Consider the following 24301-nt stretch of genomic DNA (forward strand, 5'->3'; position numbering starts at 1 on the left):
TTACACTAAACAATAAATAGGGTAGGGGATAACTTAAAAAAGTAAAAAGTACTAAAGGTAATAAAGAGCTGAAGAAGCTGAGAGATGTGAAACAGATTTGGTTGAAAAATATATAGAGAAAGTTACAGATGACCTGAATATTTACAGAAAGAGAACATCTGTACAGGTGTGCAAATAGACATAGTGCAAATAGCTGTAGTTTTGAGGTTTACAGTGGGAGGTGTCCACTGTGGTTGAGGAGCGCTACAGCTCTGGGGAAGAAGCTGTTAGCATGACGCGTTGTGCTGGTTTTGATGGACCACAGTCTTCTACCAGAAGTTTAAAAAGTTGCAAATAAATAAATGCTCTAAATAGCAAATATTTTGATTTGGAATTTAGGGGAAATGTTGTCCATGGTTTATGAAATACAATGCAAATGTTGATTTCCCTTAAACACACTGCCTATAAATAGTAAAACCAGAGAAACTGATTTTTCCAGAGCTGTAGTGAGATTTCTTCTCCAGAGCGTCTTACAAAAGAGCTTCACTGTTTACCTAAGAATAACCTCAGCTAGTTTAAATAGACTAAAATTCAAAGCTCCTCTAATCTTAGACTCTACTAAACACAAGTCAATATGAAGACCATAGTACTCTTCTCTTAACCTGAGTACTCTCAGAAGAGGAGGTTCTTCAGTCTGGGTGTAAAGACAGCGAGCGTTGGACTCTGCTGTTCGGACACCCAGGGGATAATCGCTCCACCACTTCGTGGATATAGATTGACTATATACACACACATATATCTAGTGGAAAGGCTGGCTGTATGGGCAGGTAATAAGTGACTGGGTTTTGAGATTGGGAGCAAGATCTGTTGAAGTCACACCTACTTTCTAGAGAGTGTGTATTAGCCACTACAGTCTAAACCTGACCACTAAACTCTATATATACACTATATACATACCAGTCCAGCAAACGAGTCAAACTGGTCAATTTGGTTTGCTGTAGAAAGAGGTCAAAAGGTCACTCACAAGGCATATGGAGGCAGTGCTGCAGGACGGAGATGAAGTGTGGGAAGGCCTCTGTGTGGTTGATTTTCTTACGGATCAGCTCGAACACCTGACTGGCACTCTTAGTGTCTATGTGGACCTGAGGAGAGCAGGGAGATTGCACTGTGAGGTCAGGTCAGTAACGGATTGGCAGGAGCAGAGAAAGGAGACTCGTGAGGACGTACGTTTTCGAAACGTTTTGCCAGAGCCAGCTCATCTTCATTCCGCAGCATTTCAAAGTAGTCCAAATGTCTAGAAAAACACAAACAGCAGCATCTGTGAGTTCACGTGGAAATAAGATGGACTTCTCGATCTACACTCAAGCGCTGATGAGCTGCACAGCCAAAGCGGCTGGGGCTACGGGCTGGGGCTACGGGCTGGGGCTACGGGCTGGGGCTACGGGCTGGGGCTACGGGCTGGGGCTACGGGCTACGGGCTGGGGCTACGGGCTGGGGCTACGGGCTGGGGCTACGGGCTGGGGCTACGGGCTGGGGCTACGGGCTGGGGCTACGGGCTGGGGCTATTGCTGGTTGCTAACCGGTTGTGCAGCCAAAGTGGCTGGGGCTACGGGCTGGGGCTACGGGCTGGGGCTACGGGCTGGGGCTACGGGCTGGGGCTACGGGCTGGGGCTACGGGCTGGGGCTACGGGCTGGGGCTATGGTTGCTATTGCTGGTTGCTAACCGGCTGCAGACAAGTGCTTTAATATTGCTAGGTGGTTGTTATGGTGTTGCTAGGTGGCCGCTATGCAGTTTCTTTAAGACATTGAAACATTAAAAAAATCTGTTGCTGTGCAGAAACTTTAAGTCTGATCAAAAAGTCACAAGTCTGAATCGCACAGTCAGACCCCCAAAGTCAGACCCCCAAATAATGGATAATAGTAAAATAATAATAAAATAATAATAAAAATACAATAATATTTTAATATTTTTTAAATATATGAAACATGTAACGAATATTACATAAATATATAACATAAGTATACCATCACGCCATATTTCACAATAAAAGCTGCACACTCACCGATCCAGCGTAGAGTTTTCATGCGTCCGTAATTTGTCGATGACCGGCTGGATGCCCAGCATCAGAAACTCATAACGCAGGTGGATTCTGAAGTCTAGACTGGTCTGCAGATACATATTTCATATAAATTCAAATTTCAATAAATGCCAGGTCAAATACAATGAAAATGTCTCTGATGTTTACTTGTAATGTAGCTAATAAATACTGGAAGCTGATGTCCACCACTTCAATTCTGTCCATTTTTATAGATAAGAAGCAACAACACATAAGCAAGTATATTACAGCAAGGAGAAAGATTGCTGATTAAGTGCAGTTAGCACTATGCTAATTTGGTGTACATAAAATTGCATCACTGGTTAGCTACATTAGCCTCGTAGCTTCAGTGTCAGTCTAAACAATGTTGGTTGAATAACTACCTATAAAGGTGCTTTAAGCAGATCTGTGTATCACTGTACAGATCAATAATCAATAAGTGTATTGAGGAGTTCCAGTCTTACCTCTCCCGCCCCCTGACTGAGCACAGCGTTGATGAAGGACATGATGGCCGTCTTGAGACTGACCTCATCTCTGTATCTCCCCGTGCTTCTGTCCAGATCATTCAGAAGAGTCTAAAAGAAGAAGAAGAATCAGACTGGCGGAGCTACAGTCTCTCATTAGGGTGAATAATAATTAATAACGCTCTAAATGTAGGTATTGTGATATACACTGAGGAGGCGGAGCTACAGTCTCTCATTAGGGTGAATATTAATAACGCTCTAAATGTAGGTATTGTGATATACACTGAGGAGGCGGAGCTACGGTCTCTCATTAGGGTGAATATTAATAACGCTCTAAATGTAGGTATTGTGATATACACTGAGGAGGAGGAGCTACAGTCTCTCATTAGGGTGAATATTAATAACGCTCTAAATGTAGGTATTGTGATATACACTGAGGAGGAGGAGCTACAGTCTCTCATTAGGGTGAATATTAATAACGCTCTAAATGTAGGTATTGTGATATACACTGAGGAGGCGGAGCTACAGTCTCTCATTAGGGTGAATATTAATAACGCTCTAAATGTAGGTATTGTGATCTACACTGAGGAGGAGGAGCTACGGTCTCTCATTAGGGTGAATACTAATAACGCTCTAAATGTAGGTACTGTGATATACACTGAGGAGGCGGAGCTACGGTCTCTCATTAGGGTGAATATTAATAACGCTCTAAATGTAGGTATTGTGATATACACTGAGGAGGCGGAGCTACAGTCTCTCATTAGGGTGAATATTAATACCTGAAATCTTGTCCTTTCACTGGCAAACTTCTGGTAATGCAGCATGGCCTCCAGAATTTTCCGGTGACCTCCAGGAACCAAACACACGGCTCCCATGATCTCCAGCACTGCCACCTTGGTCTTGATGTTCTCTGTGGCCAGGCTCTGAGCGATGATGTTGATGCTCTCTGAGTGGGCCAGGACGTGGGCGCGGCCCTGAGAGTTATTCATCAGTGCTTTGATGCAGCCGATGAGCGAGGTGTGTATCTGAGACTCTGTCGTTTCGTAGTCCATGTTCTTCAAGAAGTTCAGGATACACGTCAGACCGTCCTGGTCAATGAAGCGAGTCACAAACCTGCAAAGAAAGAAAACAGTGGATGCTGTTTAACCATTTGGACAAAAGTATCGGGACACCTGCTCATTCATTGTTTCCTCTGAAATCAAGGGCAAAAAAAAGGGTATTAAAAAGAGTTGATACTACTTCTCTACTGTCCAGAGAAGAAGGCTTTCTACTAGATTTTGGAGGAGCATTGCTGTGAGGATTTGATTGCATCAGTGAGGTCAGGATGTTGGATGATCACCACTCCACCTGGTATTAGGCATGGTTCTAATAGTTCTAATAGTTCATATGGTTCATATGGTTCATATAGGAGTCCTATTCTATTGGCAGTACTTCTCTATAGGAACTACCCAAGCTGTGTGTCAGCAATGGGAGCAACTTAAAGTAGCTGAATTTAATAAGTACTTTAAGTACTTAAGGGTTAAGAGCTCAAATCTACTGGAGGGACCAAACTTCTTGTTTAAAATTCTGCTTAAAATACTGAAAACTAATTTCTAGTATTACAAATGTCTATTTTATTATTTTATATGTTTATAAAATATTTGTTTATATAATATATACATTTTACACACAATTTTATTACATATGTCTTATAATTTAATTGTATTATTCATGTTTTTGATCTGTATATCTTTATATACATTCTTTTTTATCCATAAGAATTTAATAAGCGTACAGTTATTAACACATTTTATTACTGGTCGTACCGTGTGTGACCTCTATGCTGAACATGCAATAATTAGAACTACAATCTTTACCTCATTGGCTGCGTCCTCAGCGCTGTCTTCAAACTCTCTATCGTCTTGTTCCTCTCCTCCTCGTCTTCTTTCTCCAGGGCCAGCAAGGTCTTTCTCTGAGGAAGATCAGCGGGGTCAGTTAGTGATGTAAACAGCTCGGTCAGGGTGGAGTGAATTGCTTTCTACTACAGAGGGTCAGCATTGACCTCACGTTCCAAAGCATTCTGTAGCACAGCTGCAGCATTAGGGGTTTCTAATAAAGTGGCCAGTGAGTGGAAGCACAAGGTGGTAGGGGTTTCTAATAAAGTGGCCAGTGAGTGGAAGCACAAGGTGGTAGGGGTTTCTAATAAAGTGGCCAGTGAGTGGAAGCACAAGGTAGGTAGGTGTTTCAAATAAAGTGGCCAGTGATTAGAAGCACAAGGTGGTAGGTGTTTCTAATAAAGTGGCCAGTGAGTGGAAGCACAAGGTGGTAGGGGTTTCTAATAAAGTGGCCAGTGAGTGGAAGCACAAGGTAGGTAGGGGTTTCTAATAAAGTGGCCAGTGATTAGAAGCACAAGGTAAGTGTTTCTAATAAAGTGGCCAGTGAGTGGAAGCTCAAAGTAGGTGTTTCTAATAAAGTGGCCAGTGAGTGGAAACACAAGATAGGTAGGGGTTTCTAATAAAGTGGCCAGTGAGTGAAAGCACAAGGTAAGTGTTTCTAATAAAGTGGCCAGTGAGTGGAAGCACAAGGTGGTAGGGGTTTCTAATAAAGTGGCCAGTGAGTGGAAGCACAAGGTAGGTAGGGGTTTCTAATAAAGTGGCCAGTGATTAGAAGCACAAGGTAAGTGTTTCTAATAAAGTGGCCAGTGAGTGGAAGCACAAGGTAGGTGGTCTGAACTTACAGCAGCCATGGAGTTGATCTGGTCTATGTAGTACTCCGGCCAGCTGGTCGCCCCTTTGTTCTCTTCCTGCTCCTGTAAATAAACAAATTCAGTAGTTTAGTTCTGACACAGGCGTCAGTGACCCTGTCGTTTTACACACAAAAATGAACACCATACTCCCCAGACAACTCCAACAGGCTGACCACACAATCAGGTCTAATAGAGATGGTTGAAGGCCTCTATACGGTTTGAGGCGTGTGTTTGGCCAGGCATGCTACTGCTGCTTCCAGTGCCTACCTGTTAGCTACAATTAGCCTCACAGCTCCACTGCAGAACTAAAGAAGCAACCCCAGCACTTCCAACACCAAACATGTCTTGTTTGGTATGCTAGGTCCACATTTCTATCTGCTCCCAAAACCGCACTGAGCCTGACCACACAAGCCCGTCCAACGCCTGGGATTCCCACCAACACTGTGTGGGACACAGAGTTTGGGAAGGCATGAGGATGTGAGACCAAAGTCTTTTATTTGATGATATGAATTTTTAGTAGGTATTAGGCAGCATGGTGCCAACAGGTTCATGTTAATCTGCTCCAGGGAGTCCTATTAGTATGTACTGACCACCGCATACCAGGAGAAACACCCCCCAAGGCCTGCTTGCTGATGTTCTGGAGATGTTCTGACCCAGTCATTATCTAGAACATCACAGTTTGGTTCTTGTCAAAGTGTCTCAGGTTCTTACGCTTGCCCTTATGCATTTTTCCAGCGTCAATCAACATCAACTGTTCACTTGTTGCCTAATATTTCCACCCAAACTGTGATGTTCTAGACAACCGGGTCAGAGCATCTCCGAAACATCAGGCCGGGGCTCAGACCTATCTACCAAAAGTGCTCCAAGAAAGTGAACCAATCTGTGAACCTGAGGCTCAATGATGCTCATGTAGGCCTTACAGGACTTACAGGACCTGCTGCTAAGGTCTTGATACCCAGGACACCTTCAGAGGTCTTGTGGAGGGAGAGGTTTTGGTGGCAAGTGGAGAAACAGGCAGGTTTTGGTCATAATGTTTTGGCTCCTTGGTGTGGTACACGTCATATTGTCGCCGGTCGGGTTTTGTGGAGTGCGTTCTCAGTAAAGATTTGGCCTGAATCAGATTTTTGGATCTGATCTTAACCTCAGAATGGATTCCTGAACTTTCTGTAGCTGGACTCAGACTCGAACTCTGGCAAATGATTAAAAAAAAGCCGGCAAGCAAAGCGTCCAACAACCGATTCTTTATAAGAGTGGGGTGAGGAAACAATGCCGCTGTGTATTTTGCGCTATGTTCAACATCTATAGCATACATCTGTTCCCTCACTCAGCACAAGACTGGAGAACTCGGGTCTAGAGCACATGTGTGTGTGAGTGTGTCTAGGGGTCTAAATCACTAATGAACACCACAGGAACAGACTTCACCATAGGCTTCCAGGAATGCATTTAACAAGTACGCCTATTGTTTTATAGCCATGTTCTACAATTATGCAATTTCTCTCAACTATTCTGGACCTCAGCGTACAGCCCGAGCCCTGAAGGCCGATCGGGAAAGGAAGCAGGGAGAATTCTCATCAACGAACCTCGGAAAACCATCATTTCACACATTCACCGGCCGATCTGTGCTCTCCATAGATTCCCGGTCTCACAACAGTAACAGTGTTATCCACAATTACAGGGGTGTTCAGGCCCAAGAGCCCTGTGCTGGGGGGTTTACACCACTCTAGCCCATGATGCCAAACCAATGTTCAATATACTATATATAGTTATACAAGATATATCATATATATACACACACACTATATGGACAAAAGTATTGGGACACCTTCACATGCATCGTTTCTTCTGCAGTCAAGCTTATTAAAAAGAGCTGATCCTGCTTCTGTTGGAGTAACTGTCTCTACTGTCCAGAGAAGAAGACTATATACTAGATTTTATAGGAGCATTGCTGTGAGGATTTGATTGCATTAGGCGACATGAGCGTTCGTGAGGTCAGGGTGTTGGATGATCACCACTCTACCCCACCTCATCCCAAAAGTATCAGATGGAGCTCCACCACCATCGTTCCAGAGAACACAGTTCTTCCACAGCTCAATGCTGGGGGGCTCTGTACCCCTCTAGCCCACGCGGGGCATTAGGAGAGAGTCCTAATCTATTGGCAGCACTTCAGTACTACAGGGACTAGACAAGCTATATGTATGTGTGTGCATTTGCACATCTGTGTCAGCAATGGGTGCAGCTTAAAGTAGCTGAATGCACTCATTAGAAGAAGTGTCCACATATTTTTTGACATATAGCATACATTATATCACTGAGTCGAATCACATTGAACATCTCCTCATGGTTTGAGGAGAGTGTCTCATGACTTGGGCAGCATGTAGCTAGCACCATGCTAATTGGTGTACATAAGCTTTCATTACTTGTTAGCTACATTAGCCTTGTTAGATACATTAGAAGCAAACCTTACCGAACTGTCCCTGTAAAAGAATCACTGGCAAGCTCATCAGGTTTCAGAGGTTTCCTCTGCATCAGTGTGAACGTATGAAAAGCTGAGTTGGGAGCCTGTGTGGATGAAAGCGTCTCCTCTGAAATCTGTAAGGGCTCATTTCACAGATACAGCGAGTGACTGATATTGTGAAGGGGTCTGCCCGTGGACGTGTCTGGAAGTTAAGGCCTTCTTCAGGTTCCAAACAAAACAGTGTGAGGTCTGAAGTGGGGTTTCTGCAGGTTCTGCCCGTTTCACCCCATCTGTTAGTAATCTGTGAGCTGGGGGAGCTGGTGAGGCACGTGCCTCAGCTCGCTCAATTCCTGAGCAGCAGATTAATAGAATGATAAACAGTGGACCCTTCTTTTACTCCAGGAAAAATTAACTTATACATGAAACATCTACCTGTCTGCTTATTCCTTTAATATCATGATTTCTCCACACTGTGTAGGATTGTATGTTGATATCTTAATGCATGCAATAATGTAATAATCGCAGACGGCAGTTACGGCCAGGGGGGTGGTGGTGGTGATGGGGGGTGCTTAGTCTGTTGGACCACCTCTATGATGGCTGGCAGCATGACCGGGATTCGAACCAGCGATCCTCTGATCATGGTGAAAGCGCCTTATTCTTCTGGTCCACCTCTATAATGGTGGGAAGCATGAACAGGATTTGAACCAGCGATCCTCTGATCATGGTGAAAGTGCTTAGTCCGCTGGACCACCTCTATAAAGGTTAGCAGCATGGCCGGGATTCGAACCAGCGATCCTCTGATCTCTATTCTAATATCAGTGATTTACTGAGGAATCCTACTGAAATGAATGGCTTTGCCAGATCCGGAGTGTGTTTTAAGCTCGGTGAGTTCCTCTCCGCTGTGTGTAAAATAGCTCCACACTGCAGAACCTCAACTCCTTAATTTACCTTCTGAGAACGTCCTCACTGCTGCTGCTGCTGCAGTCGGCTGGGGAATACAGTCCGTTACTGGCCACCAGGGGCAGTGATGGGATCAGGAGGGGTTAAGCATGGGCCCCATTTTGGCTGTAAACTGCATATGGGACCTAGATGAGACCCATGTGAGATCTCTTGCTTCTAGCCTGCTCTCGCTCTCTCTCCCTGTCTCTCGTTCACTCGCTCTCCCACTAGCTCTCTCCCTCTGCCGCTCTCTTCAATACTATTCCCTCCCTCTCTCACATACTCTCTCTCTCTCTCTCTCTCTCTCTATCTCTCTTTCTAGATGTTTAATCAGCTCATTTGCTTCAAATGCTATTAAAATATTTCTAACAGCCCAGAATGTGTTCTGCATTTACACACACACACACACACACACACACACACACACACACACACACACACACACACACACACACACACTTCTGCAGCAGGCTGTAGGCCTTACCTTTTTTTTGCTGCAGTAGATCTGCCACTTCTTCTCCGCAGGCAGAGCGAACATCGCCTCTCTGTGTTTATCCGTGAGGTCCAGCTCATCCTGAAGAAGAGGAAGAAGACGACACCACAAATCAGCGTCTCATCCAGAGGCCTTTACCGTCATTTCAGGAACAAGCTGATCAGCTATAAATCAATACAATCAATACACTCCTAAAATCAATACACTGAATCCCGCTCAGGTCGCAGACGGTCTTAACTGGCTCTTGATTGGTCAAGCTGGTAGAAAAGCTGGTCATCCAGGCAAAAACATCCCCTATACTGATTAATCAGCGTATCTCTTGACCGGCCTGGTCAAGCTGGTCATACTGGCTGACTAGTTTGATACAATTGGTGAAACTGGTTGCCCAGCTTGCTCATACTGGTCAACAAGGTTGCTCATACTGGTGAGGTTGGTCATGCAGGTAAACCAGAGAAACTGTCAAACGCTAATGAAAAAACATACCCCATGCTGGTCAAGAGCTATACTGGTCAACCAGCTTCTCCAGCTTTACTGGCGTGAGCTGGCCTGGCTGTTTTCTTCAGCAGGGCAGTATCAAAGAAAGGCTGATAAGCATCTTGCTTTTTTCGGAGGCTGTAAAAGTTACCCGTTAGCTGCCACCAGTTCTACATCCTGACCCTGAACTTCGCTTTGCTCAGTCATTCCTCCATTTCAGCGGTCAATGGATGCTTGTCCTGCTTCTGCAGTGCAGCAATTCTCCACTCAGAGTGCATTAAGATTAAGTAGGTTTATCAGGACAATGTCTGGACCCTCACTAGACTCGAAGACGCCACTGGGTCGGACAGTGTGTGTGTGTGTAAGTGTGCATGTCCGGGCATTACACTATAATGTAAAGTATTTATTATTTTATATACAATAGTTCATATCATATATTTACAAATGCTAAACCAGATCAAAGAGTGTTTATTATTCTAATCTATGCAGTTTCATGCAAAATTTCAGACACCCTTGGCCAACCCTGCTGAATAATCCAGCATGGCCATATCAAGCTGGTGGACCAGTTTAGCTCTTGTCCAGCATAGGATACGTTTTTGTTTAAGGGATTGACCTGACCAGTATGACCGAGCTTGACCATGCTGACTGACCAGCATGTCCACGCTAGTCTACTAGCATGACCTGCATCACCAAAATCACATGCAAACATATACTGATCGGGAGCTGGTCACCCATCTAGCTTACCACCATTTTTTCTCCTAGATGACCAGCTTTGCAACTACCTTGACCATCAAAGATCAGCTTAGACCATCTGAAACCAGCTACAGCTACAGGTATGCTGGTAAGACAGGCAAATCAACCTGATCAACTCATCCTGAAGAAGAAGACAACACCACAAATCAGCGCCTCCTCCAGAGGCCTTTACCGTCATTTCAGGAACAAGCTGATCAGCTATAAATCAATACGATCAATATACTCCTAAAATCAATACACCTCCTGTTCAGGTATCATATAAAGATGAGCTGGGATTAAGCTGAATCCCGCTCAGGTTTCAGATTGATGGTCAAGCTGGTAGAAAATCTGGTCATCCAGGCTAAAACATCCCCTATACTGATTAACCACCATGTCTCTTGACCAGACAGGTCAAGCTGGTCATACTGGCTGACTAGTTTGATAAAGATGGTTAGTTATTAGCATGACCTGCATCACCAAGCTGGTCGACCAGCATGACCAACATGACCAAAATCACATGCAACATACACTGTGCTGAGTACAACATACACTGTGCTCCAGCCCCTGCAGGGTAAAACACGGTAATGCATGGCCGTCATGCTTCACTACAGCAGGAAGTTTTACTGTAAGACTGAAAAACAGCAAGACTTGATTTAGCATGTTCTTAGCTGGTCATCCAGGCAAAAACATACAACCAGTGCATCCTGGTCCAGCCTGGACTAGTTTGATGAAGATGGTTGAACAGCTTAGTCATGCTGGGCATGTGACTCAACCAGCTTGGTCATACTGATCAACAAGATTGGTCAAACCACGTCCACGCCGTGGGGGAAAACAGCCGTGCACTTGCCACAGTTTTGTATAGCAGGCTTCGCATTTTTGCTTTTTTAAAAACATGCAAAAAAGCTGTTGTGTGGGTTGCATGACGAATAAGATTAATAATCCTGATTCTAAGGATTCCAAGATGCAAAACCGAGCCAAAAAGAGGTCAAAGTCAGCTAAAAGCTATCGACAGACAGGGCAGGGTGAAGACTTAACTCAGACAGGGACTTCATAGGATTGTAAACAGAATTTTATGGGAATTTGAATGAAATCCTGATAGTATTCCCGGCTATGTGTGCAGATAGTAGTCATTTTGTTCCCAATAGGTTGAAAAGAAAATAAATATCTTAATTAATTATCTATCTGAGAATTTGTTGTTAAAAATGATAATTAATACTCTGATACAACACTTTAGCGAGTTAATCTGGGTTAGATTAACTGTCAGTGATCCTCCACAATGGCTTCACATCTACACTGAAAGGGCATTGTAACAAGGGTAAATAATACATTCCCCATAACACATTACCCTTATTACAGTACCCTTATTACAGTAACCATATTACAGTACCCTTATTACAGTACCCATATTTAAGGGTAATGTAATAATGGTAATTAAATAAGGGTATTGTAATAAGGGTAATGTGTTATGGGTAATGTATTAAGGGTACTGTATTAAGGGTACTGTATTAAGGGTAATGTAATAAGGGTAATGTAATAAGGGTAATGTAATAAGGGTAATGTAAAGGTAGTGTCAGTAACACTAGGTCTACAGTAAGACTTTTGATCTAGCATTTGATCTTACATGACAGTATGAGAGATCATATGACATTAATTCAGACTGATCCAGATTAGCAGTGCTGATAGTGGTAATGAAATTAATCAGACAGATAATGCAAGCAGCGTTGCCAGATGCTTGCAATGCTGCAAAATGTGCTATTAAAAGATGAACATTTTTGGCCTTCTGAAAAGTTGCCCTGCTGATCAGGGCTGCCTTATGCTAGCTAGCGCAGGTCCGGTGCTTGTTTCGCTGGACCTACCTTTGCTGGCCTAGCTGAAAACATTCTAATTTGTGATAAACCTGCGTAGAGTTCCTAAATAACCCCTTAATAAACTTGCTTTAGTGGTTTCTAGTTTCTAATTTGAGGAGTGAAGTGATGCAGACAGCAGTCAAGTACGTTTGAAGTTAATGGTGTAAAACTGTGCATATTTGATTTTCACTGCTGCTTTAAATATGAACATTCCCAAGACAAAAGCAGGGTGAACCTCCTGACCCCGCGTACTGTTAGCTAAGCTGATAACCTGTTAACTCATGTCATTAGTACATATCAGAGAGCACCTCGCCTTTATTTATCAGACACACACACACACACACACACACACACACACACACACACACACACACACACACACCGCGGTTACCACAACAGTGCGTAAGAGCAACAAGTAAAGGCGGATTTCACTCCCAGCCTGGACCAGGCCCAGATTTCTCTCAGGCTTCATTAGCCGGGCCTTCCAGAGGCTTCCCGCTAACTGAGCATTTGATTTGATTTGATTTGCTAATTGCCTTTAAATCATGTGTAATTACACACTGCTGTGCGTTTCGCTACACTGACAGTTAAAACACTGTATCTGAGCACTTGCAGATAGGATTCTGACCAAACACACCGAGCGCCTGTTACTGATTAGCCTCAACTATGGCTGGAGTGTCACTTCAGTCAAATGAAAGCAGTGTGTGCACTGCGGCCGGCCCGTCTACATCAGGATTATCATGTTCAGGAAGGCGTTGCTGGGTTGCCACATCCGTCCGTTTCTGAAAGAAGGTTAATGAGGGTTCAGGTGTAGTCAAAGCAAATGGAGCCGCCAGCCTTGAAGGCATCTGCTGCGTTCCTCAGAGCCTCAGAAGACTGCCCTCAAAAACCATCATAGATCAGATTGAGCACAGATTATGGAGGGTGACAATACACCCCCATTGTCCTGGACATCGTCGTCTTTTTGGAATGTGAAAAATGAGTCTGGTCAGGATTTCTAAACTGCATAAAATGTCCGGAATTCCTGCCATCAGCGGCCAGAGCCCGAGAGAGCACAACTCGCCTTACTATCTCCGGCTGTTGCATGGGCAGCAGTTCAGAAAGAGGCAGTGGCTGGTTGAACATGTCAGCCCTCGCCCTCCCAATGTCCCAGGTACCATACATTTATATGATAAGGGAAGAGTACTATCAAGTGGGATGGGTAATTGGCTACCTAATATTGGGGAGGACAATTAGGAATACATAAATACATTAACTAATTACATTATTATTATTACTCACATTATTCTGGTTGCAGATTTGTACAGCTTTAAACGAGTCTGTTTAAGCCCCGCCCTTCTCACCACCACCACACCTGCTTTATTTGTACCTGTATCTTTGGGCAGCCATTGGTCAAATTGCTTTCTAGCTTCCTAATCGATAATCAAATCAATCATTAGAGAGGAACAATTCAGGTCCAAAAAGTGAAAATTCGTCTCAGGATTTTGTTCCAACTGATTTGATTATTGATTAGGAATCTGGGAAGCAATTTGACCAATGGCTGCCCAAAGATGCAGGTGTGCTCAACCTCTATCAATCACACACAGTTACAACCTGTCCGACACACCAGGTGTCCAGTAAACCAGTAGATTGTAATATTTACTGTCTTTATTTTATTTATGTTTTTTATATTATTCTCTGTTTTATATCGGCATTAAAATAATTAATTTGGGGGGGGGGGGCGTACCACTAATTCGGAGAACATGGCATCCAGTTCCTCTGCAGCGGGCATAGGCAGGGTGGGCTCCATGGTCTGCAGGGTGAAGCTGCTGCCCTCCCGCAGGCGGTACGTTATCTCCGGGTGGTCACTGCTCTTCATACAGCAGAAAATAAAGGACAGACCCCGGCCTCCACGCTTACGGGCGGCCATGGTTACCACTGATCACCAGGGGAGCAGATATGCCTCAGTTACAGCGCCCTGAGAGAGAGAGAGAGAGAGAGAGAGAGAGAGGTCATTCAAACACATGTGGTACCACGGCAACCACTAGGCAAAACCACAACAACTACCTGAAATTTTGTAGCAACCACCAAGCCACATTAAAGCACACATCTAGCAACACCATAGCAACCACCTACCAAAGACCTACTAAAACAACTGCATAGCGACTACCCTGCAACAACTTGGCAACACCATAGCACACACCTGAAATACATGTCCAAATGTTTGTGGACAGCCCTTCTACTATATACTTTAAGCTACTTTAAGTTGCACCCATTGCTGACACAGATGTGCAAATGCACACACACACACACACACACACACACACACACACACACACACACAGCTTGTCTAGTCCCTGTAGAAAAGAAGTACTGCCAATAGAATAGGACCCTCTGGAGCAGATCATCAACATCATGACCCTATTGACTCCATGCTGCCCAATGCCAGGCGTGGGCTAGAGGGGTATAATAAAGCCCCCCAGCATTGAGGAGCTGTGGAGCAGTGGAAGAACTGTGTTCTCTGGAATGATGGTGGTGGAGCTCCATCCAGTACTTTTGGGATGAGTTGTGGAGTTGTGGATAATTAGGTGGGGTGGTGGTGATCATCATCCAACATCCTGACCGCACTAACGCTGCTCTTGTTGCTAAATGCAATCAAATCCTCACAGCAATCTCCATAATCTAGTAGAAAGCCTTCTTCCCTGGACAGTAGAGACAGTTACTCCAATACTTTTGTCCATATTGTGTACCATAGCAACAACCTAATATAATATCATCTTAAAATACCGTAGTAACCACCTGGAATACCATAGCAACCACCAAGAAAAAAAAAAAGTTTCAGCCTAGTGACCCCTAGTGGTGAAATTGTAAAAATTCCTGATTGATGCATCCCAGCGCTCAGTAATACAACCGGACCTCCACACAAACCATCAACCCAGAGGTCCATTAAAGCCCAGCAGGAGCACAGGATGGACAGATGTTTCCTTTACAATGGTCTGGGACTGAGAATGTGTGTGTGTGTGTATGTGTGTGTGTGTACCACGCCTAACCTCAGCGACTTAAAAAACCCTCTTACTTCTCTGAAAAGCTGCTGGAGCAGCTAAACATGCCCTCATGCTTGCAGCATCGCCAGAGGATCTGATCATCACATACAGATAAACACACAGGAATGTGTGTGTGTGTGTGTGTGAGATATGATAAAGGACAGCAGTGCATGTCAGCCAGCTCTGCAGTCTGCATAAAACCAGCACTCGAGAGCACAGACCCTTCCCATTCTGCTCATTACAATATAAAGTGACTCACTACTGATCTGTAGAATCTGCAGAACTACAGTAACTTTTACTGTCACACAGTTTCAGTTTCCTGTGAAAAATCTCAAGTAAAATCTGCTGATCTGCTCAGTAAAACATTGATATCAGAATAAACACTAATAATAACACTCCTACAGAAAGTGGTGGAGGTTCTCTATCACTGTGTTCCTCATTAGAACATCTCCAAAGTTCTCCTCTCTCATGGAGTCTAGTATTATTTAGAGTTCTCCTCAGATCAACACCTGGTTTGGTGGTAAATCAGGGCTTAATGATGGTAAATCAGGTGAGCTGCTGCTGCTGCTGCTGCTGCTGCTGCTGCTGCTGATGGAGGTGAACACATCCTCCACGCTGTGCTGGCTGGACTGGGGGGCGTCCAGGAGAAACCTGGAGGAACCGAGCTCTGTTCTTCAGACTAGCTCACCAACAAGATCTCACTACTTTCTTTCTTCAGAATGAGAAGCTCTTGGAATAATGGATTAGGACCTTAGACCTTGATACTGTCCTGTATATACAGTCCTGTGCAAAAGTTTAGGCACCCCTGGTCACTCCTACAGTTTCTAATACACAGTTACATATTGTAGAAACAGGAATTGTGGGTTGTGGAAAGGTTAATAATCATTATAACATTAGGTTTTATTCCCAAAATGTGTGGAGATATGAGGTTTGGCTACAACAGCAGTTATTTCTATTGGACAGTACCTTGCGTCAGAGGAGGGAAGGAGGGGCGTGGCGCATATTAATAATGATTCAACGAGATGAGGCACCTCGTTTGGCTTGTGCACCAGCCGCGAGTTTCCTCTTTATCCATTAGCTAGGTTGCCTCTGTAGTGTGCTCAGCTGTCTGGTGCATACGATGGACCCTGTGGTCTCCTGGTTATTACGTACTGTCCGGCTGGGGCAGCGACGCAGTTGGTGTGGGCGGTGCTTCTGCGTTGGGATGCTTTGGTGTATAATGTGGACCTCGAGACACACTGTATCCCGTTCACACCTGTACTTCGTGATGGCCACCTATGACTGGATCACCCAGGACGTATGCTAATGCCAGGAGTGAACGGGGCCTAACTGTAAACTAGTAAGACGGGTTTCTAATAAAGTGTCCAGAGAGGTTGTAATGGTCTCAAGACTTGTTGACTCTTATCTTTACTTTAAATCTGATAACATCTCAACTACATAGACTTTTTCTGTGTGTGTGTGTGTGTGTGTGTGTGTATTTGATACTCTCCCTGATAAGAGCAGATATGAGTGTTTCACTTTCTTTATGAGCATGACTAAGTGTTCAGTGAGCGGTATCGGCCCTTTTGTTTTGGTTTCTGACACTGGATGACTTCCTGTTGTCTAGAAATATAGACTGAAGTACGTTAGCAAGAGCTAAACACAGCAGCGGCCTTCTGAAGCCTAACTGTGTTCATACCTCAGGTAGTCTAGCCTGGTCAGGTTGACCAGATAAACCATCAAACAAAAACATACCCTAATAGAGCTAAGCTGGCTACACCCCTACTCCATACGCATTCCCATGGCTATGCTACACCCATTCCCATGACTACGCTATATACCTTCCCATGGCTACTCTAGACCCCTACCCAAGGCTACTCCACACCCATTCCTATGGTTACGCCACACCCATTCCCATGGTTACGCAACACGCATTTCCATGGTTTTTCCATGCGCATTTCGATGGCTACGCTACACCCCTCGCCATGACTACGCCACACCCATTTCCATGGCTACTCTATACTTATTCCAATGGTTACGCCACTCCCATTCCTATGGTTACACTAAGCCCATTTCCATGGATAAGTTAACGCCATCTCCATGGTTACGCTAAACGCGGCACTATCGCTTTAAGAGTTGTTCCAGCAGCTGAAGGTTGAGTCAATCATTCCCAGCCTGTGGCCGGCGTTCCCTTGGGATGTGTCCTTGCTCTCATGGCTGGAACAAAACATTTCACCTGCCAAAAAATACCCAAACCCTGACCTGCAGAAGGCCACTGAGCAAATACTGTCCTGCAGCACACACACACACACACACACACACACACACACACACACACACACACACACACCAGACAGGAGCTTAACGTCCAACGCTCAGATCCCAATTACCACTGACTATGTTTATATAACATTAAAATAAACCCAAATAAACATAAAGTCAGTGGTCAGTGAGAGTGTCTACCTGTAATTAACTCTATATAACATTAGAATAAACCCAAATAAACATAAAGTCAGTGGTCAGTGAGAGTGTCTACCTGTAATTAACTCTATATAACATTAGAATAAACCCAAATAAACATAAAGTCAGTGGTCAGTGAGAGAGTCTACCTGTAATTAACTCTATATAACATTAGAATAAACCTAAATAAACATAAAGTCAGTGGTCAGTGAGAGTGTCTACCTGTAATTAACTCTATATAACATTATAGTAAACCAAAATAGAGTGAATTACAGGTAGACACACTCACTGACCACTGACCTTATGTTTATTTGGGTTTATTCTAATGTTATATAGAGTTAATTACAGGTAGACGCTCTCACTGACCACTGACTTTATGTTTATTTGGGTTTATTTTAATGTTATATAGAGTTAATTACAGGTAGACACTCTCACTGACCACTGACCTTATGTTTATTTGGGTATATTTATTGGGTTATATAGAGTTAATTAGACAAACTTAAAAATAAGGACAATTTAACTCCACTTGCTCCAATGAATAATACCGAATATCTGGTTTCCCATCATCCATCTCCCGCCATATCAAACCCAGCATACGACTCTTGCCCTGTATTATAAATTTACAAAAATGTAAATATCTGTGTGAGCCGTCAGCAGAGTGTAGCATTACCAATGTGTGAAATGTGGGAAATGACCCTCACCCACTGAAAAACACCATACGCTGCTCAATGAAAGCAAACAGGGTGATGAGGAGGGAAGCTGAACACGGCCTTTCATAAAACCAGTGAAACAGGAGTCCCCCGGTCATCGCAAAAACTCATAAAACTGACCATTTATTTACACACCCGTTTTTCTTTAGGTATGTCCCATAACGCCGGGCCTCCGGAGCAGCTGGTCATAACAAATCATTTCCCAGTGAGCTATACAGGAGCTTCATCCTGCAAATGGGACGTCTGTTGCCATGACTACACTTGAACCAATCCCATAATTATACTAGCCTCCGTTTCGTGGTTTACGCTACACCCATTTCACTTGTTACATCATACTTATGTCTTCTCATCCTCCTGGTTCTACAGGTACTACACCTACGAGATTACGCTGCATCCATGCCCATGGTTACAGTACACCTATTTACATGGTTACGATGCGCTGCACCTACATTCACTTCCATGGTTACGCTGTACCCTAAACACGTTCTCTTTATTGGTTTAACTACACCCATGTCCCATATGACATAGGTCACACCATATGAAGGTTGTCTTGGTTACGCTGCATCCATTTCCATGGTTATGCTACACCCATTCATCACATCCATGGCATTTAGCTGACGCTCTTACCCTGAGCGACTGACAAGGTTACTCACATTACAGAAGGGGGGCGGAGGTAGTGTTAGGAGTCTTGCCCAGGGACTCTTATTGGTGTAGCGCAGCATAGGCATTCAGACCGGCAATCGAACCCCAGCACCCGACATAATGTGGCAGCTCACTGGCAGGTAAACGGTACAACCATTTCTCAGGTACACAGCATCTGTTGCCATGGTTGCGCCTTCCTCAGTTCTATGGTTAAACTACACCCATTTTAGCGGTTAGACTACACCCTGTCCCCCACTTATGCTATGCTAATTTCCGTGGTTGTGCTACTTTAGTTTCCATGGTTACCCCACACCTACACCTGTAGTTACACTACACACCTCCAATTAATGCTCCTTCTGAGAAGACTCGTCCCATTCGTGACTCATTAACAATAGCATATGTCCGGTACACTATATGGACAAAAGTATTGGGACACCTGCTCACTTATTGTTTCTTCTGAAATCCAAGGTATAAAAAATAAAAAAAGGAGTTTCTTCTGCTTTTGTTGGAGTAACTGTCTCTACTGCCCAAGGAAGATGATTTTCTACTAAATTCTGCAGTATGGCTGTGAGGATTTGATTGCATTCAGTGACATTACTGAGGTCAGGATGATTGATCACAACTTCACCTCATCACCAACTCCACAACTCATCCTAAAAGTACTGGATGGAGCTCCACCACCATCATTCCAGAGAACACAGTTCTTCCACTGCTCCACAGCTCCTCAATGCTGGGGGGCTTAATTATACCCCTCTAGCCCACTAGCTCTCTAGGTCATGTTTATCTGCTCCAGAGAGTCCTATTCTATTGGCAGTACTTCTCTACAGGGACTAGACAAGCTGTGTGCGCATTTGAACATCTTTTTGTACAGAAACGGGTGCAACTTAAAGTATCTGAGTGCATTTATTTTCAGAAGGGATGTCCACAAATATTTGGACATGGCTTGTCTAATCATCTGAGCATCTGAGGTCCTTGATCAAGCATGTTAATCTGATTATCACAGTAAATGACATTTCATATTCATTTCATATTTAAAGCTGTATTATGCCATTACTGTTATGTTTTGCTCCTGGGCTCCCCCTACAGGTGGGGAGTATAATTCACTAATTCACATAATTTACTCCACTGCTGTAAAAACAAATCACACTTTGAGCGCCCCCTCATGGACAGCTGTACACCTGCATTTCTGGACAAGCTGAGAGAAGCTCCAGAAGCTTGATCTGAAGGTGTAGCAGCATGTGGGCTGTAGAGGCGGTAGAGTAATACTACAGGATTTTACACTAATATGACTCTATGGGTTCTGCAGCGTTACACAGCAGCAGTTTTGGAGAGAGGTTCTCCTCCTGCAGCTCCACCACCAAACCTCCATAGTGCAGCAGCAGCAGCGCTCCGGCCCGGAGTGGGAATGACGGAGATGCCGTTCTCCCCCTGTTCCAGTCAGTGGAGGAGCAGCATTATCCTGAAGCTGCTGATTTAAGCTAAAATGCTACATAATGTTGCTTTAAAGCGGAGAAGTTTGAGCTGTAGAGGCTGAGACAGAGCGACAGCCACAGACAGAGAGCAGAGAGAAAGGGAAGATCAGAAGAGATAAGTGAAGGAGGTGAAGTCTTTCAGCATGAGCATGTCTGCACAGCAACACCATTAAATCCACACACACACACACACACACACACACACACACACCTTATAGGTTACACCTTATGTTACACAATCTCCTTCCATACGTTTCACACTAACACACATACTTACATGCTATATACACACACACACACTCCCAGTCGGCACCACCCAGGGCCTCACCCCAGTTTTGCTTTTAGGGTGTGTATGTCAGTCCAGCCAGCATGTCACACACACACACACACACACACACACACACACACACACACACACACATACACATACACATACACACATACACACACATTATTATAATAATGAGATTACCTAGATGTCCCTCAGCTCACAGCTAAGCTCCACAGCCCTCACTGAAAACAACTCTGAGCTCCACTCAGCCTGAGAGCCAATTATATCATTCCACAGAGCCTGAAGGTTGGAGTTTCCAATAAAGTGGCCAGTGAGTGGAAGAACGAGGTAAGTGTTTCTAATAAAGTGGCCAGCGAGTGGAAGCACAAGGTAGGTGTTTCTAATAAAGTGGCCAGCGAGTGGAAGCACAAGGTAGGTGTTTCTAATAAAGTGGCCAGTGATGAAGCACAAGGTAGGTGTTTCTAATAAAGTGGCCAGCGAGTGGAAGCACAAGGTAGGTGTTTCTAATAAAGTGGCCAGCGAGTGGAAGCACAAGGTAGGTGTTTCTAATAAAGTGGCCAGCGAGTGGAAGCACAAGGTAGGTGTTTCTAATAAAGTGGCCAGCGAGTGGAAGCACGAGGTAGGTGTTTCTAATAAAGTGGCCAGTGAGTGGAAGCACAAGGTAGGTGTTTCTAATAAAGTGGCCAGTGAGTGGAGGTATTATAAAAACATCATCTTGGCTAATAAAAATCTGGAGATGCACTTAACCAAACATCCACAAACACACGTGTACTCACCCTAACACACACACACACACACACACACACACACACACACACACACACACACACACACACACACACACACACACACAGCAAAACATGAACAATAGCAGGATGTTAATTGTTTTGATCGGCGCTCTGACGACATGAAAAGCCTGTATCAGCAGTGCTGACCCGGGTACAACCAAACGACTTCCACAACCTTTCCTGCACCTCTGTCACTCTCTCACGTTGTCTCCATGTGGTGGTCTCTTCAGTTAGGCCTGGTTCTTCACTACTAGCTTCATACATCAGACGTTCTGAGCTCGAGGTCACGGGACCTTGCTCCTCCACCAGTTTCGGGCCAGAGAGCCTGACCTAGTTATAACCTCGCTGAACGGTCAACACACAGCCTCAGAGTCTGAGGGAATAAAAGGCAGCATAATTGGATGCGGTCAGCTGGAGACATTGTGTCAGTCTGACCGGCGTAGCGCTCACCTAAATCACACGACAGACCAGACCAGACCAGACAGCTGAGAGATAATAACATGGTGTATATGCTATCACACAGACCATCAGCCATAACATTAAAACCACCTGCCTAATGTTGTGTAGGTCCACAATAAAGTCTAAGCATGAACTCCGCAAGACCTCGGAAGCTGTCCTTTGGTATCTGGACACCCTTAGACATCCTTTAAGTTGGGAGGTGGGACCTACATGAGCATCAGTGAGCCCCTGACCCTGTCACTGTTCACCGGTTGTTCCTCCTGGAGCACTTTTGGTAGGTACTGACCACTGCATACCAGGAACACGCCTGCAGCTGAGGTTCTGGAGATGTTCTGACCTAGTCATTATCTAGAACATCACAGTTTGGTTCTTGTCAAAGTGTCTCAGATTCTTACGCTTACGTGCTTCAGCACTGCCTAATATGTAGATCCACATCTTGACAGGCAGGAGCCACTGGAACCAGATCATCAGTGTTTTCACCTGGTTGTAATGTTATGGCTGACCGCTGTTCTCATTCTCTCAGGCTGGAGCAGAAGTGAAAGTGTTAGCACTTGAAAACTCTCAGGAAAGTAAATGTAGTTGATTACTGATAAGACAGTTCATTCGCTAAATCATTCATTCAGGAAGACGTGTTAATTATTGATCTGGATCAATTATTGATGAATGACTGGCAGCTTAAGTGAATAACAATGATCTAGTTCCAAGAAGCAGGAACAACAGACAAGTGTAAGAATCTGAGACAAGAACCAAACTGTGATGTTCTAGACGATGACTGGGTCAGAACATCTCCAGAACATCAGACAGAGTGGTGTTCCCAGTATGCTCAGTATGGTCAGTACCTACCTAAAGTGCTCCAGGGAAGAACTGTGAGGTCCCACCTCACAACTTACAGGACTTAAAAAATCCGCTGCTGCTAATGTCTAAAGGTGTCCAGATACCACAGGACCCCTTTGGAAATTCTGTGGAGGCCGTGCCTCAAAGGGCCAGAGCAGTTTCGCTTGTATTTGCTTGTTCTTGAGGCGATTTAATCCAGTTTTGTCTTCAGTGAAAGCAAAAATAAATAAATAAAAATAAATAAATAAATTATGCTAAATTGGACTGTGGTCATGTGACTATCTTGACCATTACAGAACATGCCTCTTCTTTACTACCTCAAAAAAAAATATTATGCTAAATTGGACTGTGGTCATGTGACTATCTTGACCATTACAGAACATCCCCCTTCTTTACTACCTCAAAAAAAAAAAAAAAAAAAAAAAAAAAAAAACACTCAGCAGTCTAATGCGCGACCACTATGGGCTGGGGGTCGCATGTTCAGATCCTGAGGCATGCCTCTTTGCCATCAGCGGCCAGAGTCAGAAAGAGCCTAACTGGCCAAGCTCTCTCCAGGTGGGCAGTTAAAGATGGTGGGCAGCTCGCTCTCCCCTCATCACACTTAAGTGATGTTGGTCAGCACAGGTATCTGTTAGCTGGGGACCCGTCACTTTCCTCAGAGGAGGAGGAGACATGCTTTAGGCCCCTATCTTCCTAGTAGCATTGCTAGGGCTAGGGGGCGCTACGAACTGATGGGTTATTTGGCAGTACCAAAGAAAATGAACCGTCCAGGGCAAACACCACCACCACTACCACCAAAACCACCCACCATGATAGAAGATAAGCTAGGAAACTTCTAAGTAGATTTAAAAAATAAATAATTATAATAAAATAATAATAATAATAATAATAAATAAATGAATATATATGGATTATGTGCCAAAAACTTCTACACACACACACACACACACACACACACACACACACACACACACACACACACACAGCCCCTGCCTTAGTGGTGCTTCGTATTAATGTGGCGAACATTTACTTTGACCATATGGTCAGATTTCACATTCTTTCACTCCGTCATTAAAACTGGGGCAAAACAGATCAGGGTCATCGCTTCATATCAGACAGTGTCCGTGTGGATCTAACACTAAGCCCCTCGCCCTGCCCCCACCACCGGGCCTCAGACACGCTAATCCAGGTCCGACACAACAGCTATAATGGTGCTCCAGTGCTGGAGAACACCTCCATACCAGACCTTACATAAGACGGGTCAATCAGTGCACGTCTCTGAGGTCAGCACACAACGCTCCACTGGTCAATAAACAGATCAATGCAGCTAATGGACAGTCACACAGTCGCATCGACTGTTTGTCAACTAACGAAGCGAGGTCCTGCATGCGACCGGACACGTAGGGCGAGGGAACGATCAGATCTGGTCTGGAGGTTG

General features: G+C 44.4%; 1 protein-coding gene across 4 annotated transcripts in view; it reads right to left on the minus strand.

Moving 5' to 3' along the window:
- The window catches only part of daam1a (dishevelled associated activator of morphogenesis 1a), a 62737-nt gene that overhangs the window by 19896 nt on the left and 18540 nt on the right, over positions 1-24301 (minus strand). For 3 of the 4 annotated variants that reach the window (XM_072688972.1, XM_072688973.1, XM_072688971.1), the window contains exons 2-10: positions 13931-14161; positions 9143-9232; positions 5256-5327; positions 4396-4490; positions 3319-3652; positions 2540-2650; positions 2043-2146; positions 1207-1273; positions 1004-1121 (exon numbers count right to left, since the gene is read on the minus strand). In XM_072688972.1, coding sequence (XP_072545073.1) covers positions 1004-1121; positions 1207-1273; positions 2043-2146; positions 2540-2650; positions 3319-3652; positions 4396-4490; positions 5256-5327; positions 9143-9232; positions 13931-14113 — 1174 coding nt within the window. In that variant the 5' untranslated portion in view covers positions 14114-14161. Of the gene's footprint in view, positions 1-1003; positions 1122-1206; positions 1274-2042; positions 2147-2539; positions 2651-3318; positions 3653-4395; positions 4491-5255; positions 5330-9142; positions 9233-13930; positions 14162-24301 lie in introns of those variants that run through there. The other variant, XM_072688974.1, reaches the window with a different exon arrangement.

The sequence above is a fragment of the Salminus brasiliensis genome, chromosome 10 (assembly GCF_030463535.1).
Source record: "Salminus brasiliensis chromosome 10, fSalBra1.hap2, whole genome shotgun sequence".
In the NCBI taxonomy this organism is placed as follows: Eukaryota; Metazoa; Chordata; class Actinopteri; order Characiformes; family Bryconidae; genus Salminus; species Salminus brasiliensis.